The sequence below is a fragment of the Dendropsophus ebraccatus genome, chromosome 15, assembly GCF_027789765.1.
Source record: "Dendropsophus ebraccatus isolate aDenEbr1 chromosome 15, aDenEbr1.pat, whole genome shotgun sequence".
Classification (NCBI taxonomy): Eukaryota; Metazoa; Chordata; class Amphibia; order Anura; family Hylidae; genus Dendropsophus; species Dendropsophus ebraccatus.
In genome coordinates, this window is record NC_091468.1 from 10,085,337 (window position 1) to 10,102,877 (window position 17,541).

At 42.1% G+C, this 17,541-nt stretch overlaps 1 protein-coding gene across 1 annotated transcript in view; it reads left to right on the forward strand.

Annotated features, from left to right (window-relative positions):
- The window catches only part of GPATCH2 (G-patch domain containing 2), a 125,237-nt gene that overhangs the window by 58,311 nt on the left and 49,385 nt on the right, over positions 1-17,541 (forward strand). Inside the window, exons 6-8 of the mRNA XM_069954449.1 lie at positions 538-605; positions 7,475-7,514; positions 13,410-13,474. Coding sequence (XP_069810550.1) covers positions 538-605; positions 7,475-7,514; positions 13,410-13,474 — 173 coding nt within the window. The remainder of the gene's footprint in view (positions 1-537; positions 606-7,474; positions 7,515-13,409; positions 13,475-17,541) is intronic.

Sequence of the window (17,541 nt, forward strand, 5' to 3'; positions counted from 1 at the left end):
CCACTAGAGGGAGCCTAGGAGCTTTCTGCATACTGTCTGGTCCCCAAGTTCATTGAATGAACTGTATACAGTAAGCTCTGTAGTTTTCTGTATCTAGACCTGCAGACAGCCGGCATAGACTTTCTATCACTGGACTTTTTATCACTGTTTTTTGAAGAGACAGACATGTCAGGAACTGTCCAGAGCAGGAGAGGTTTTATATGGGGATTTGCTACTGCTCCGGGAAGTTTTTGACTTGGAGGTCAGCAGAGAACACTGTGTCAGACTGGAGAGAATACAACTTTTCCTGCAGGACATACAGCAGCTGATAAGTACTGAAAAACTGGAATTTTTTTTTTAGTAGAAGTAAATTGCAAATCTCGCACTAGTTGATTTGAAAGAAAAACAAATTTCTTTAAATTTAAGGCTGGAGTCAGACATGCAGTTTTCGTCATGCTTGTAGTAGTCATCCTGTCTCGTAGTGATATTTCTTGTATTCACTTTAGTCACTTTATTCATCATTTGAATTATTTAATTATATTTCCCTTTTCTCTACAGATCAGCAGCCCAGGGTCCAGCAACAATGAGCGGCTGTCACACTTTCCCCAGGACCCCCATCATCATGAGTAAGTAGCTGTACTTTGTGGTGTTTATACTTATTGCACCATGAGCAAAAGCAACAAGGCACTGGACCCCTCCCCCACCTTGTGCCATAGAGCTATCAATATGATGTCATATATTTACAGCAGGGACAGTGGATTAACCCTATGTCTGCTGTGGCTGAAAAAGGTGAGATGCAAAACTTCTTACTAGACCATTGGGCTCCTCCTATCTCCTATGGCTGGGATACATCATCGCTCTATGACCATCCATCCTGCTTCCCTCTGGCTGTTGCAGAACTACAATGCGCATTATGCCTGGATAGTATAGCTGGATAGACCTTGGGTTCCTTATTCCTTAAAAGGGAGCCTATGTGCTATCCATTCTACTGTTATCATGGTAATCATTGATGTGGGAAAAGGTTCAGTGTACTGTAACTTATAGATCTATATCCCTTCTCATTCTGGGCTTAGGAGTCCAATGGGCGGTCTTAGATAGTGATTGACAGCTGTCTTTGTATACTGTTGCATGGATGGCTGCCACTCAGTAGTAGAGACTCCTCAAATGGACTCATCTTCTGCCCTATAGCATGCTGTCTGCTGATTCCCTTTAAGGGTATGTTCACTCCTACCATGTCCACCATAAAATCTACAACAGATCTGAACATCTGATTGTAGATTAAAGGGTATTACCATCTTGTAAAGACTAATTTCTAAAAAAACCACTTTTTTCTAGAGTCTGACTTCAAGGACCCCCAGTAGGGCTTCTTAGAATGAGGGGGATACAGTACCGGTTTAGTTCTTTGTTAATGGGGTTGTCCACCAATTTTTTTTTTCAACTCAACTGGTGGCAGAAAGTGCCAGAGATTTGTAAGTTACTTCTATTAAAAATCTTCAGTCTTCCAGTACTTATCAGCTGCTGTTTGTCCTTCAGGAAGTGGTGTATTCTTTCCAATCTGGAGAGAAGAAGAGGTTTTCTATAGGGATTTGATACTGCTCTGGACAGTTCCTGGCATGGACAGAGGTGGCAGTAGAGAGCACTGTGTCAGACTGGAGAGAATACCCCACTTCCTGCAGGACATACAGCAGCTGATAAGTACTGGAAGACTTGAATCTTTTTAATAGAAGTAAATTACAAATCTCTGGCACCAGTTGAGTTGAAAAAAATAATAATAATTTGGTGAGCAACCCCTTTAATGACACCTCTATTCACATTAACCCCTTAGCGACCCATGACGTATCTGATACGTCATGGCGCTGATCCCGGCTGACACGTGCAGCCGGGCAGTGCCTCTATTAGCCGGCGCGGGTCCCGTTGCCGCGCCGGCTAATTAAGCCTCTAAGTGCAGCTGTCAAACCTGACAGCTGCATTTAGAGGCACTGCGCCGCACGTCCCTGGTGTCTAGTGGGACGGATCTCCCCCCCGCGATGCGATCGCGGGGGGGAGATCCGTTGTTCTGCCCGTGCCGGGCCTCAGCGTCGGAATGACGCTGATCCCGACTCGGCAATAGATTGCTATGGCCTGCAGCAGGCCATAGTAATCTATGACCGATCTAATGGATCTTTGCTGTGTATATACACAGCATTGATCTCTATGAGAGATCAGTGCTGTCTATATACAAGTCCCCCAGGGGGGCTTCTAGTTACAGTAAAAAAAGTGTTTTTATTAATAAAAAAATCCCCTCCCCTAATAAAAGTCCAAATCACCCCCCTTTTCCCATTTTATAAATATAAATAAATAAACATATTTAGTATCGCCGCGCGCGTAATCGGCCGAACTATTAATTAATCACATTCCTGATCTCGCACGGTAAACGGCGTCAGCGCAAAAAAATTCCAAAGTGCAAAATTGCGCATTTTTGGTCGCATCAAATCTAGAAAAAATGTAATAAAAAACGATCAAAAAGTCGTATATGCGCAATCAAGGTACCGATAGAAAGAACACATCATGGCGCAAAAACTGACACCTGACACAGCCCCATAGACCAAAGGATAAAAGCGCTATAAGCCTGGGAATGGAGCGGTTTTAAGGAACGTATATTTGTTAACAATGGTTTGAATTTTTTACAGGCCATCAGATACAATATAAGTTATACATGTTATATATCATAGTAATCGTAACGACTTGAGGAACATGCATAACAAGTCAGTTTTACCATAGGACGGACGGCGTAAATGCAAAACTCCCCGAAATCAAAACAAATTCGTTTTTTTTTTTCAATTTGACAGCGCAAATGATTTTTTTCCGGTTTCGCAGCATATGTTATGGAAAAATAATGCCTGTCATTGCAAAGTACAATTGGTTTCGCAAAAAATAAGCGCTCATATACGTCTCTAGGTGAAAAAATGCAAGCGCTATGGACTTTTAAACTTAAAATGGAATAAGCAAAAGCGCAAAAACGAAAATAGGCTTTGACCTTAAGGGGTTAATGGGGAACTACTGTGTTAGGGAACCAAAGCTAGCTCTGACTCTGATTATTGGGGTCCTATAAGTGATCATAGAGCATGACTATCCAACCTGCGGGGTTCCAGTTGTTGCAATTCCCATCATCCCATTAAGCTTTAGCATTGGCTGTCCAGGCATGATGGGAGTGGTAGTGTTGCCACAGCTGGAGGGCTGCAGGTTGGATATAGTGATGCTGTACCCCAGCTACCTCTTTGTCCTGATAAAAAGTTTTGCGCCCCATCAGACAAAGGGTTATCTTGGATTTCCCCTTGTACGTTATATTTCCCGCTTGGTCTTTTACTACACCTGTTACAAATCATGACTGCGATTCCCTAACCCTATCCGTATCCCGTAAGCAAATCCCCCATCCCCCCTATAAGAGGTATCGATTGGTGAAAAGTGGGTCACTGACTGGCCGTGAATAAATCTGTTGTGATTTTTTTTTTTTTTTTTATTGCCGTTTTGTTATCTGTCCTTTGGGACCGTGAATTTTATGCAAAAGGTCAGAGCACTTTACATCCCCTCCAAATATCGCCAGTTCAGTGGTTAAACGCAGGAGCCATTAATTATGCCCGGCGTTGGAATAAGATACGCTTGACTGGGGGAATAATGTGGATGTCAAACTTGGACTTTCACAAAGCATTTGACTAGGGTTCTGCATCTGAGATTAATGACTAGCATCAATTCTCATGAACTTACAGCTATAACAAAGAGCCTTGCTGCCGCCGCCACGCTGCCCAGCCCACCGGCCAAAATGGAAGAGAGTGCCGGGGGGCTCCTGTGCTCAGGATACGCTGGAAGTTAACCCTTTGGGCTCTGCAGGACACCTTTCTAGGCCACAGCTCTCTATATAGGGGGTCACCAGTCTCTATGCAGCATCCTACATATGAACAGGACAGCCGTAGACTTCTATTGCATTAATTTAAGGAGAATAGTAAAAGTACCATGTTATTTTGGATGCTGTATTATACCTTAGAAGCATTTTACAGTTAGAGTCCTATTCCACGGGCCAATGGGGGCCTGATCAATTATGTAAACGTTTACATTATGTAAATGTTTACTGGGCCTATTACACAGCCCAATAATCGTTCAGCGAGGGCTGCAGGGGCATCGTTACCGATGTCCCTGCAGCCCTTGTTTAAACACCATTCATTACCTAACCATGTTGCAGGTCTTCTCCTGCGCTCCTTCTTCCTCCCGCTCCTGCGCGCAGCAGCAGCTTCAGTGCGGCCTGTCTGAGCTGACAGACCGCTCAGCCAGTAACTGGCCGCGGCGGTCCTGGCCAGTGATTGGCTGAGCAGTCTGTCAGCTCAGACAGGCCGCACTGAAGCTGCTGCTGCGTGGGACCGGGAGGAAGAAGGAGCGCAGGAGAAGACCTGCAACATGGTTAGGTAAAGCATGGTGCTTGTGAAATCGTCGGTCGCCTGCCGCACACCGCTGTTCCACGCAGCGATGCGCAATCGGTGCCCGATTATTTTAGGTATGCACCTAAATAAATGATCAACAAATGACATGATCATCGGCTGATCTTTGTCTGTATTCCACTGAGCGATAATCGTCCAAATCGGGTCGATTCAGCCGATTATCGGGGCTGGTCGATTATCGCTCCAGGGAATAGGCCCCTTAGAGTGCCGATGGATTAGGGTGCTATAGACTCCAATCACATAGGGTTCTTCTTCCTTGAATCAGTCTATAGTCACTCATGATTAAAAGTTATCCCCTATTGACAAGCAGGGGGCCAACAATAAGGACCCCCATTGATCACAAGAAGTAAATGAAGCAGCAGTGTGCATTCTCAGCCACCGCCCCATTCATCCTCTATGGGAGAGAGTCCAGTGCTCGGCTGTAATCAGAAGTCCCAGATTGATTGTACTGATCAGCAGGTTATCCCCTATACTGTGCGTGAGGAGAAACTTTTACTCTTGAGATTAAAGTTGTATTGTGCATGAAGGTCTACACAGGGCGATATCACAGGAAAGCTTTTTTTTCCCCCCACTTTCTAGTACAACATTAATATGGCTCCTGTAATATAACTAAATTATCCAACATTACAGGGGAAAAGAGTTGTTTTTTTCTTTACTTTTTTTTTTTTTTTTTTTTTTTTTTTTGCTGCAATACCAGACACAACCTGTGGATATGAGTGGTGCTGTTTCTTAGAAGAAAATTAAAATAAAACCATTTTTTTATATTTTGTAACTAGAGATGAGCGAACCTGGAGCATGCTCGTGTCGATCCGAACCCGGACTTTCAGTATTTGATTAGCTGGGGCTGCTAAAGTTGGATAAAGCCCTAAGGCTATGTGGAAAACATGGATATAGTCATTGGCTGTATCCATGTTTTCCAGACAACCTTAGAGCTTTATCCAAGTTCAGCAGCCCCAGCTAATCAAATGCCGACCTTTCAGGGTTCGGATCGACTCTAACCCGAACGCGGTTCGCTCATCTCTATTTGTAACCTTTATTTTTAATTATTCTTAAAGGGGTATTCCACTAAAACAAAACTTTTGATATGTAGCTGCCCATGGTGAGACTAACAATTCCTTCCATACTTGTTGTTATCTATTCAGTCTCCTAGTTCTCAGCTGCTGCTCTCAGCTGAAGACACAAAAATCTGTGTGTGAGCTTTTCTCTCCGCCTCCCCATCTCTTCTCAGACAGCTGATGTAAACAAAGCCCTGGCAGGCTGTATCTGCAACTTTGTAGCTTCTTTGTTATGCTGGGAGGGTTAATCTGAGGTCAAGTTGCTGAACTCACTGTGATTAATCCTCCGAGCATTACAAAAAATCTGCAGGGACTTGTTTACATCAGCCGTCTCAGAAGGGAGGGGGGAGGAGGGGGAGACAGAGAGAAAAGCTCACACACAGATTTTTGTGTCTTTAGCAGAAATCAGCAGCTCAGAACTGGGGGAAGGAGACTGAATAGATAATAACAAGTATGAAAGGACTTGTTAGTCTCACCATGGGCAGCAACATATCAAAAGTTATGTTCGAGCGGAATACCCCTTTAATGTTAATGGAATTATCTGGGATTAGAAAAAAAAACGCAGCTTCTTTCTTGAAAAAACAGTGCCGCCCCTGTCCTCAGGTTGTGTGTGGTATTACAATTCAGCTTCACACAGGGCTCCATATTCCTGTAGGCACCACTTCTCATGTCTAGCATCCAAGGGCTCTGCGGCAAATGCAAAACTACTACTCCCAGCATTTTCCCCAGTGGTAGTTTTACAGCAGCTGCGGAGCCACAGCTTGCAGAACGCGGCTCTGTCTATTACAGTCCTTGACATCCATGAAGTAGACCCCAGTATTTCCTGTGTAAGATCATCTTCTGTACGTCTTGCAGCATTAAGCAGCCGTAATCTGTCGCCCTCCCGGGCTGGATGTTTTTACTTTATTACAAATTCAATATGTGTTACTCACGAGGCTGCGCTTTTACATGATTGCAAATCCAATATATACTGCTAAGTGCGGACAAGTGCTTCAATCTTCACCCGTCCCGGCTCTCTTAAAATGGGAACTTTTGTTAATCTTGTGCAAAAAGAAAATAAAAAAATACTTAAAGGGGTTCTCTGCTTTGTAAAACCACTGACTTGTTATGGGTATCTCTTATCAATAAGCTGGTCACAAAGCGTCCCTCTACCTGCACCCTCAGCGATCAGCTGTATCTGCTGTGGATCTGGTGTGTGTGACGGCACCCTTACATTGAGCAGTGACATGGCTCCCTATGCTGCCACCAGTGGCTGTGCTGGGAACTGCAGAGCTCCATAATCCCTACTATAGTTAGTACATAGACTGATACTGAGGTCTATATAATACATGTTTGTTATGGCAAATAAACCTTCAGAAAGTAATATAGATTTGTAATTTAATTCTTTTTAAAAATCTCTAGTCTTCCAGTACTTAAAAGCTGCTGTGTGTCCTGCAGGAAGTGGCGTGTTCTTTCCAGTCTGACACAGTGCTCTCTGCTGCCACTTCTGTCCATGTCAGGAACTGTCCAGAGCAGCAGGAAATCCCCATAGAAAACCTCTCCTGCTCTGGACAGTTCCTGACATGGACAGAGGTGGCAGCAGAGAGCACTGTGTTAGCCTGGAAATAATACACCACTTCCTGCAGGGCATACAGCAGCTGATAAGTATTGGAGGATGAGTTTTTTAAATAAAAGTAAATTACGAATCTATATAACTTTTTGATAAGTTATTTGAAAGAAAAAGATTTTTGCCGGTGTACCCCTATAAAGAAATGTAAAATAATAAAATAATTATTATTTATCTGCTGGAATAACCCTTTAACCCTTTAAATCTCTGGGTTATCTGTGTAATGCAGGACCGGAGGGGTCCCCCAGGGTCAGGAGAGGAGGATCTTGAATGCTTCTGAGGTTGCGGCTATTCTTTACATACCTGATTGTGTATTTTGTTTTATTTTGTCTCTTTTTTTTTTTTTTTTTTTTTTTTCCTTTCAGCCATTGGTTTAGTCCTGGAACAAGAAAGGATCACAGTCCGGTGAGTGCGACTACTACACAATGTATAGCTCTCTACTGCCTCTTCAGGGTCCATGGGTTACATTTTATTTAGTTCCTGAGTTCCTAGGGATCATGGGATACTAGAGGGCATCTGTTTGGGTTTATAAAACTGATCACCACCTTGTCGTTTTTTTCCTAAGTCTAGTACAGAGACTTATAAGAACTGTGAGCTCTTTCCTTTTAAAGGGGTTATCCCAAATTAGAAAAACATTGCTGCTTTCTTCTAAGAGCGCCACACCTGTCCTCAGGTGCGGTGGGGTATTACAACTTGCCTCCATACTCTTCAGTGGACCTGATCTGCAATGCCACACACAACCTGAGGACAAGAGTGCTATTTTTTTTTTTTTTTGAGGGAAGAAGTAGCTATGTTCTCTTAATTCTGCATAATGCCTTCAGCCTACAACCTACTTAACTACACAGGTTAACCCTCCAGCTGTTGCAAAACTACAATTCCTATCATGCCTGGACAGCATGATGGGAATTATTGTTTTGTTCAGCAGTTGGGAGCGTGACTATTAACTATTTAGATGCCATCAAAACTGACAGCAAATTTTAAATTGCTTGTAATATTTACCATCTGAGCCTCTTCTGTGCTTCGGATCTTGTCCACTCTCTGCAGCAATCAAGTCAAAATAAAATTGATCAATGCAACACCTATGTACTTCCTAGATCCCTATGAGCAATCAGTGCATTACTCATACAAGTCACATTGCATCTAGAAAAAAATTTAATAAAAAGTTATCAAAAAGTCACACATACCCACGTGAGGTACCGATAAAAATCAAAGATCATGGCGCAAAAAATAACACCTCAAATAGCCGCAGAGACCGAAAAATTAGAGTGTTTAATGGAACACATGTATTTTTTCTAAAGTAGTGAAATTAAAGCGACTCTGTACCCACAATCTGCCCCCCCCCCCCCCCCAAACCACTTGTACCTTCGGATAGCTGCTTTTAATCCAAGATCTGTCCTGCGGTCCGTTCGGCAGGTGATAAAGTTATTGTCCTAAAAAAATACTTTTAAACTTGAAGCCCCATGCCAAATGGGAGTATCTGTGCCCTAACTTTGCACAACCCCTCCATCCCTCCTCCCCACTCTCCTCATCATTAGGAATGCTCCCCCTTTTCCTCAAGAACAAAAGGATCATACATTGATATTCAGCGTGCCCGATCCTTCATTCAGCACATTCCCAGATACATAAACTGAAATCACAGGTTCGTATAACTTTTTTTTTTTTTTTTTTTTGGCGCCTGAGGCCTTATCTCCACATCCCGTCTACAGTCTGTATATACGGACAATGATACATGATACGTTATGTCTGTATATACGGACTGTGCATGAAACGTGGGAATCAGGCCATAGCATTCTATACTGATAGATTCAACTATAAAGCAGTGGTGTCTCCTGTGGGATCTTCAGGTGTGCCCCCTCAGAGGTGTAAGCTGCGCCCTATGCCTTCCTCTCATCCACAGGCGTCATCCAGGCTCCATCTCTGGTGTGAAGAATAAACATTTTGTACAATTTTTCAAAGCAAACAAATAGAAATGAAAAAATAAAAAAAATAAATCTTGTGTAGATGTAAGCATAAGAGTTGAAAGGATGCGGCTGGCTGCATTAGCCGGCTGTGTGGTCAGGGGTGCCGTCCGGCGGCAGCAGCAGCAGCGTGTCCTTTATATTCACCACCAGTGGAGAGCAGTGTATTCTCATAAATCAGCCCATTATTGTTTGGATATTTCTACATGACATTTTGTAGTGTTTTATATTCCAGGAGTGGAAGGGCGATCCTTCATCACATCTAAGATAAAGGTGTTCAGCGTCTCCTCTTATAATGTGCGCCACGCCGAGCCTCACCGGGGCAGAGTGGAGCGCTCTCCGGCTGTCGCCTATCACCTTGCATCTTAACTCTCCATCTCGCATTAACCGTCTCACTGCAAGAACAGGCAGATCCTTAGGGTCCTATTACACCGAGCCATTATTAACGATTAGCAATCGCAAAGGAGATTGTTTATCGTTAACCTGAAATCGTTCACCATATTACACAGAACGATAATCGTTAGATACAATCGTTACTATGATCGTTTATTCCTTCTGATCCCAGCAAAACAATGGACAATGTGCAATTACTTTGAACGATTAGTGAACAAATGCGGAACTTGAGCGAACGAATGTGGAATTAGAGCGAACAATTAACGATAATTTTAGGTTCAGATTTAAATCAACGATCAACGACATACAAATGATTTTTCGATCATTGCCTGCAATTATACAGAACGATTATCGCCTAAATTAGAACGATATAACGATTTTTCGAACAATAATCGTCCCGTGTAATAGGGCCCTTAGGAGTAGTCACTGTTCTGCCGTAATACATAGACAGGCCTTGTCATGACACTTTTTTACCTAAATTTTGTAAACTCAGCTCAAATGATCATTCCAGATTTGTCTTTTCTGAACTCCTTTTATCAAGCATGGTAAAGTCTCCTAGTAATACTAGAAAATAAAGTGAATTCCCATGCATTGTGTAAGCAATAAAATTTCCATTGGTATCTAAATATAATGGTATTTATAAATCATAATGACCGACAGACCGGACACATCGCTGCCCAAAATAAATAAAATAAATAGAATAGTCCTATAAACCACATTTTTTTCCCTTTTTTAAATATCCTACAAAAAAAATGTAAAAAGTTAAAAGTCTTGTAATGCATCACATTGTAAGATAAAGGGGAATTATCAGCAGGTTGGACAAATCTAACTTACTGATATGTCGCTATGGCACAGGAGACGTCGAGGATGAAGATCTGTCTCTTACCTTCCTCCTCTTTGCCATTCCTGTGCTGTTAGCAGTGTAATCCTCTGCCCGGAGCGCTGTTAGGAGCAATGCCCCACCCCCAGAGTGCCAAGAATGAGGTTATGTCTGTTACCTTCCTCCTCTGTGCCACTCTCATGCTGTTAGCAGTGTAATCCTCTGCCCGGAGCACCATTAGGAGCAATGCCCCGCCCCCAGGGTGCCAAGAATGAGGTTATGTCTGTTACCTTCCTCCTCCGTGTTAGAGCCCTATTCCACGGGGCGATTATCGTTCAGATTATCGGTGAATTGTTCGTTTGAAATGCAGTTAATGATTAACCACCGAACGAGAAATCGTTGATCGTTTAATAAGACCTGGACCTATTTTTATCGTTGCTCGTTCGCAAAACGTTCGCATTGAATAAAACGTTGTTCGGTCGTTCGCAGTAGTGACGAACACAATAGCGACGACAAGACGACCGCAAGAACGATCATAAGTAACAATTATCCTTCCATGTAAATGGGTGAACGACTTCAGGTCTTTCGCAATAGCGGTCGTTTGGATAGTTTATTGTTAAATTATGCGAACGATAATCGTCCCGTGGAATAGGGCCCTTACTCTCATGCTGTTAGCAGTGTAATCCTCTGTCCGGAGCACCATTAGAAGCACTGTCCCACTCCCGGGGTGTGAGCCGGCCCGCTCCTTTTAACCATAATCAATGGATTATCATTAGAAGGGGGTGGGACAGTGCTCCTAACGGTGCTCCAGACCGAGGATTACACTGCTAACAGCATGAGAGTGGCACAGAGGAGGAAGATAGACATAACCTCATTCTTGGCGCTTCCTGTGTTATAGGAACATAGCAGCAGGTTAATGGTTCCATTAAAAAAAAATTGTGGGAGGCGGTTATAATAAAAGAAAAAAAAAAAGTATCCACTAAAACTGGCCACAGCATCAAAGTAGTGGTGGAAAATATGACGGCTCGTACACCAGTGATCATACAGCTGTCCTGTGTCACTAAATTAGAGGGAAGCCTAGAAGGTCATTGGATGACGGCTGATCTTCCAGGAGGCTGTGACTTGGCTACACGTGGGATGCAAGGGCTGCAGTCCGTGATGTAAAAAAAAGAGGGAGGAGCCGTTTTTCAGCAGCACAGATTATTTCAGGAAAGTAGTCAGCTGATCTTGTGGCCGTTATTTACTGGGATATTTAAAGAGTTTCATGGAAGTTTTTAGTTCTGTTATCAAATTAACAAAAAAAAATAATAATAAAAAAAATAAACAACTTTTAACCTGTGAAATCCCGGTAAAGTTGTCTGGCTTCCCCTTGTCCTTGGATGTAACTTTGGACGGTGTCCCAGTCAATCCTCCCAATGTCAGAGCGGATCCTGCAGATAGCGGAGGCTGATAGGCAGACGGCGGGTGGAGGAGCGCTCCATCTATACGTCACCATCCAGACAGGCACCTGCCTCTGTGATATTATATGTCAACATGTCTGCCAGCCGAGGCCTCGTAATATTTTGGGTTTTCTTCCAGAATGCAGAACTCTGCTGTGTCCTCTATTATACACTTCAATAAATCAAGCAGGGGAATAAATCATGTCGGGGAAAGGTGTTCATGACCGACATAAAAAGTTTCTGCCAATCTGATGATCGACGGAGATGAAAGAGTTGGTGTGATAACTGTATAAGGAAAAACGTGCCAAATATTAGGAAATGCCATCTGTATATAGTGTTCCCTGTGCTGGAGATAAACTAACTGTCTGTCTATCTATCTATCTATCTATCTATCTATCTATCTATCTATCTATCTTCTATTTATCTATTATATATCTATTATCTATCTATCATCTATCTATTATCTATCTATATATTATCTATCTTCTATCCATCTATCTATTTATATATCATCTATCTATCTATTTATATATTATCTATCTATCTATTTATATATTATCCATCTATCTATTTATATATCATCTATCTATCTATTTATATATTATCTATCTATCTATCTATCTCCTATCTATCTATCTATCTATCTATCTCCTATCTATCTCCTATCTATCTATCTATCTCCTATCTATCTATCTCTATCTATCTATCTCCTATCTATCTATCTATCTATCTATCTATCTATCTATCTATCTCCTATCTATCTATCTATCTATCTATCTATCTATCTATCTATCTATCTATCTATCATCTATCTCCTATCTATCTATCTATCTATCTATCATATATCTATCTATCTTCTATCTATCTATCTATTATCTATCTATCTCCTATCTATCTATCTATTATCTATCTATCTATCTATCTATCTATCTATCTATCTCTCTATCTCTATCTCCTATCTATCCATCTATCTATCTCCTATCTATCTATCTATCTATCTATCTATCTATCTATCTCCTATCTATCTCCTATCTATCTATTATCTATCTATCTCCTATCTATCTATCTATCTATCTATCTATTATCTATCTATCTATCTCCTATCTATCTATCTATCTATCTATCTATCTATCTATCTATCTCCTATCTATCTATCTATCTATCTATCTATCTCCTATCTATCTCCTATCTATCTATCTATCTATCTATCTATCTATCTATCTATCTATCATCTATCTATCATCTATCTATCTCTCTATCTTCTATCCTTCTATTTATATATCATCTATCTACCTATCTATCTATTTATTATCTACTGTATCTGTCTGTCTATTGTTGTGATTGATTAGCGACATATAACGACCACAAATATGGTCGATCCTAATAGTAATCAGTGAATTCATTCCCTACGATACCGGTATTATCACTAGCGAGCGTTCGTTTTTGCAGGGTTTTGTACGGTAATCGCTCCGTGTAAAATAATAGGGCCATAGAAGAGCATTGCTAGGTGACACAGCGGCCGAATCAGATCAGAGAGTGACGTATATCAAACGCTGTGTGAACGGAGCCGTATCTGACCCTGGTGCTGCTGTCATTAGAGCAGACAGGCAGAATCGCTACAGTTCCATTCAGATAATATTGGGTTTTGTGTATTCACATAGTTGTGTTTTTGTTTTTTTTCTTATTTCAGCTTTTACGGGACACTCGTTCAGATCGAGGGCACAAGAAGAACTGTTCAGTCAAAACAGCCAGCAGGTGAGCAGCCGCAGATCCAGAGCCGTAAGCAGATGGTAATACATCCACCACATGCATGTGGTTTCAGCGGACACTACTACTTCTTCAGGGGGATTAACCCAAGATTAAATGGTATCACCCATCCATGTTAGGCTGGGTTTACACTGGGTTCACTTTTTGCAATCCATTTTTTTTTGCGAAAAACAGATGCATTTGTGTGCATCCATTTTGATCGGTTTTCCCATTGACCTCCATTATAAGATGGAAAAAACGGATCAAAACGGATGCACACACATGCATCCATTTTTTCTATCCGTTTTTCGGACGAAGAGAACGGATTGCAAAAACGTAGTTTGAACCCAGCCTTAGCGTGTTGCTGGCCAGCACATAAGTCACAGAAGCATGAACTATATATTATGCATTCCTCTCTTCATTGTAAAGATAAACACTAAAAGAATAGAATCAACTGGTGCCAGAAAGTGCCAGAGATTTGTCATTTATTTTTGTCAGAAAATCTCCAGTCTTCCGGTACTTATTAGCTGCTATATGCCCTGCAGGAAGTGGTATAGTCTTTCCAGTCTGGGGAGCAGGAGAGGTTTTCTATGGGGATTTGCTGCTGCTCTGGACAGTTCCTGACATGGACAGAGGTGGCAGCAGAGAGCACTGTGTCAGACTGGAATGAATACACCACTTCGGCAGGACATACAGCAGCTGATAAGTACCAGAAGATTGGAAATTTTTTAATAAAAGTAAATTACAAATCTCTGGCACTTTCCGGCACCTGTTGATTCTATTCTTTTGGTGTTCATCTTTATAATGATTTGGTTTGAAAGCAGAAAAACGTTTTCGCTGAAGTCCTCGCCTTTAAAGCATCGCCGTCACCGCACAAAACACTTTTGACATATCATAGAGACGTCATGCACACATGTCAGACATTTTGATCGGTTTGGTACTGATTGGCAGAATGAGTAAGGAGAGGAGCACGCCAAGCGCAATTCTCTCCTGACTCAGTGTCATGTGATCAGTCAGGCTCATAATGCTGACCCAGAGCGAAGAGCGGACCTGCAGCGTGGCCTTCTCTCCACTCGTTCTGACTGGCGATACAGATCTGAACACTCAACCATGAGAGTGGGAGGCTAAAATAGACAACTCTGCTGGAGTACAAGCTTCACTTAAAGGGGTTGTCCAGTGAAAATCTTTTTCTTTCATTTCAGCTGGTGTCAGAAAGTTATATAGATTTGTAATTTACTTCTGTTAAAAAATCTCAAGTCTTCCCATACTTATCAGCTGCTGTATGTCCTGCAGGAAGTGTTGTTTTATTTTCATTCTGGCGCAGTGCTCTCTGCTGACATCTCTGGCAGAGACAGGAACTGTCCAGAGCAGGAGAGGTTTTCTATGGGGAATAATAGAAAACCGAGACAGAGCTCCTGTCTCGGACAGAGATGTCAGCAGAGAGCACTGTGTCAGACTGAAAATAAAACAACACTTCCTGCAGGACAAACAGCAGCTGATAACTATGGGAAGACTTGAGATTTTTTAACAGAAGTAAATTACAAATCTGTATAACTTTCTGACACCAGCTGAAATGAAAGAAAAAGATTTTCGCTGGACAACCCCTTTAATTCCTTCTCCCATACAATGAAATAAGCGGGTTTATAGTGGGAGGTGAAATCATGGCAGAATATACTTAGAGAGGGGAGACATGAGGATGGGATCAGTTACTATAACCAACAACACTGGCCAATAAAGGGGTTTGTTTTGTGCTAAGCGTCTCTATGATCATCATGTGATCTGTAGTGATTGTTATTCACTGCGAGTTCTTTGTAAATGACTGCAAGCAGAGGTCTTGAGAATCCTGAGGAATTGAAGCAGAATGGGTGTTGGACAATGATGCAACTTTTCATTGTAAAAAAGAAAGAAAAAGCAGAATCCCCCTTTAACAACCACCAGGCGGACACTACATTCAGTTCTATCCAGATGGAGCGGGAATGGTTAAAGCGAGGATACTTCCCTGACCTTTGCCAAGGGGAGCTCAGGATTGGGCTATCGACCTCACTTCCCTTCATAATCATATTAGAAAACATCTTGAGAAAATTTGACATTCATCAAGACGTCTTATCTGTTCAGGGTCTGATGTCTTCCGATTGAATCCCAGTTATTGCAGATTTATTGACTGATGAAAAGCAGATTTTTCCCCTCTAAATATTAATAATAGACTGAACCAACGTGAGCCTGATTCCTGCAATAGACCTACCTAACACACAACTGCAATGTAATGTGGGGATTTTCACACCACCAGGAGCCGGTCAGTGTAGCGGCTTGGGGGCTTGTTTTTTGTGGGACAATAACACTATTGTATGGTTTAGTGAGTGCTAGTGAGGTTAGGAAAAGGAAAAAAAAAAAAATTGTGTTTTCTTTTATGACGTTCACCATGCAGCGTAAGTGATGGGTCGGTGCTATCACAGACATGCTGAATTTTCAGAAGTTGTTCTGTTTGTTTGTTTGTTTTTGTTTACAATATTCTCTAAATATTCTGTTTTTTTATGCATCAAGACAGATCAGATAACAATCTAATTTTGTATTTTAGTTGTAAGGGTGCGTTTACACTGAGGAAAACAGGCAGAAATTCCTAGCTGAATCCCCGCCGTGGACTCCGCTCGCAATCCCTCCTACCTCAATTCTTTGAACAGAGAGTAACTCAGAACTGGGGGAAGGAGGCTGAATAGATAATGACAAGTATGGAAGGAATAAGTCTCACCATGAGCAAAGTTATGTTTGAGCAGAATACCCCTTTAAACTTTACAGTCACACCAGCCATATAACAAACTACAATATTTCTGTTATTGCGGTCCATTATGTCTGTCAGTGTAACATTGACAGACATCCTTTTAATCCCAAATAGGGTTGCTAACATGTACCTTGTGTGCCATGACAACCCATGAGCATAGTTGTGTTTTATACGACCCGGGGAGCTGACTGGGAGCCCCCTCTATCTATTTAACTACTTAGATACCACAATGTCCACTGCCTGCAGCAAGTGCTCTGCGGGGATCTGAGTTATCTCCAATCCCGGCACAATTGGGGCAGGAGCCCTGATGTTTAAATCTGTTCTGAAAATGTATTGTATCTTTTGAGATCAGACTTCATGGTAGAAAGAAGTGGAAACTTCTATTATAAATGTGTCGGTGTCGGTCAATTGCACGGACATCTGCTTTTATATATCGGTCTTCCTACTGCCGCCAATCTTGTGAGCACAGTGGCAGCTTCTAGGAGATCATTGTGATGTATATATTCAAAGCCTTGCCTGGGACATATATACACTATATAGTGTGAACAAGGGTTAAAGCGATTGCGTCATGTTCCGGAGGCCGGCCGGACCGCTCCAGCCCTCCCTCATGCCGGCCCCCCTCCAGCACGTCATCAGATGAGCGAACTGTTCGGACTTTTGGTCCGAAAGCAGTTCGCTCTCTCGTCATGACTGTGATCCCGGCTTCATAGTTGCGCTCCCCGGAATATGCAGCCAGGATATTCCAGGGAATCAATGTTGAAATCCCTGGAATATCCTGGCCGCATATTCGCGGGATTGCAACTATGCGTCCGGGATCACAGGCATGATGTGAGAGCGCCTAAAGTCTGACGGTCCGCTCATCTCTAGTCATCAGCTGATCAGCCGCGATTGGCTGAGCATAACTGAAGATGACGTGTTCGACCTAAGATGGCGGCCGGGGTCGACAGTGATAGCGTGAGTATAATGCACCACACTTCCGGGGTGGGGGGAACACGGGGAAGGGGGCTATTCACTTAAATAACACACATTACAAAGTTGTATAACTTTGTAATGTGTGTTATTTAGTGAATAAATGTTAAATGCCGCACTACCCCTTTAAAGGAAATGTGTCACCTAAATTTTCTGTTACTGGTTAGAGTCAGATACTAAATTTTTTTCTTTTATTCTATTCTGTTTCTAACTTTTATTTATTTCACTTTTTGTACATTGTTATGGGGGCTGCCATATTGCCTAGGCTGTTCTTAACAGCATTTAGTCACATGCTTTACAGCAAGTCTCATGGACATAGATGACAATAGAC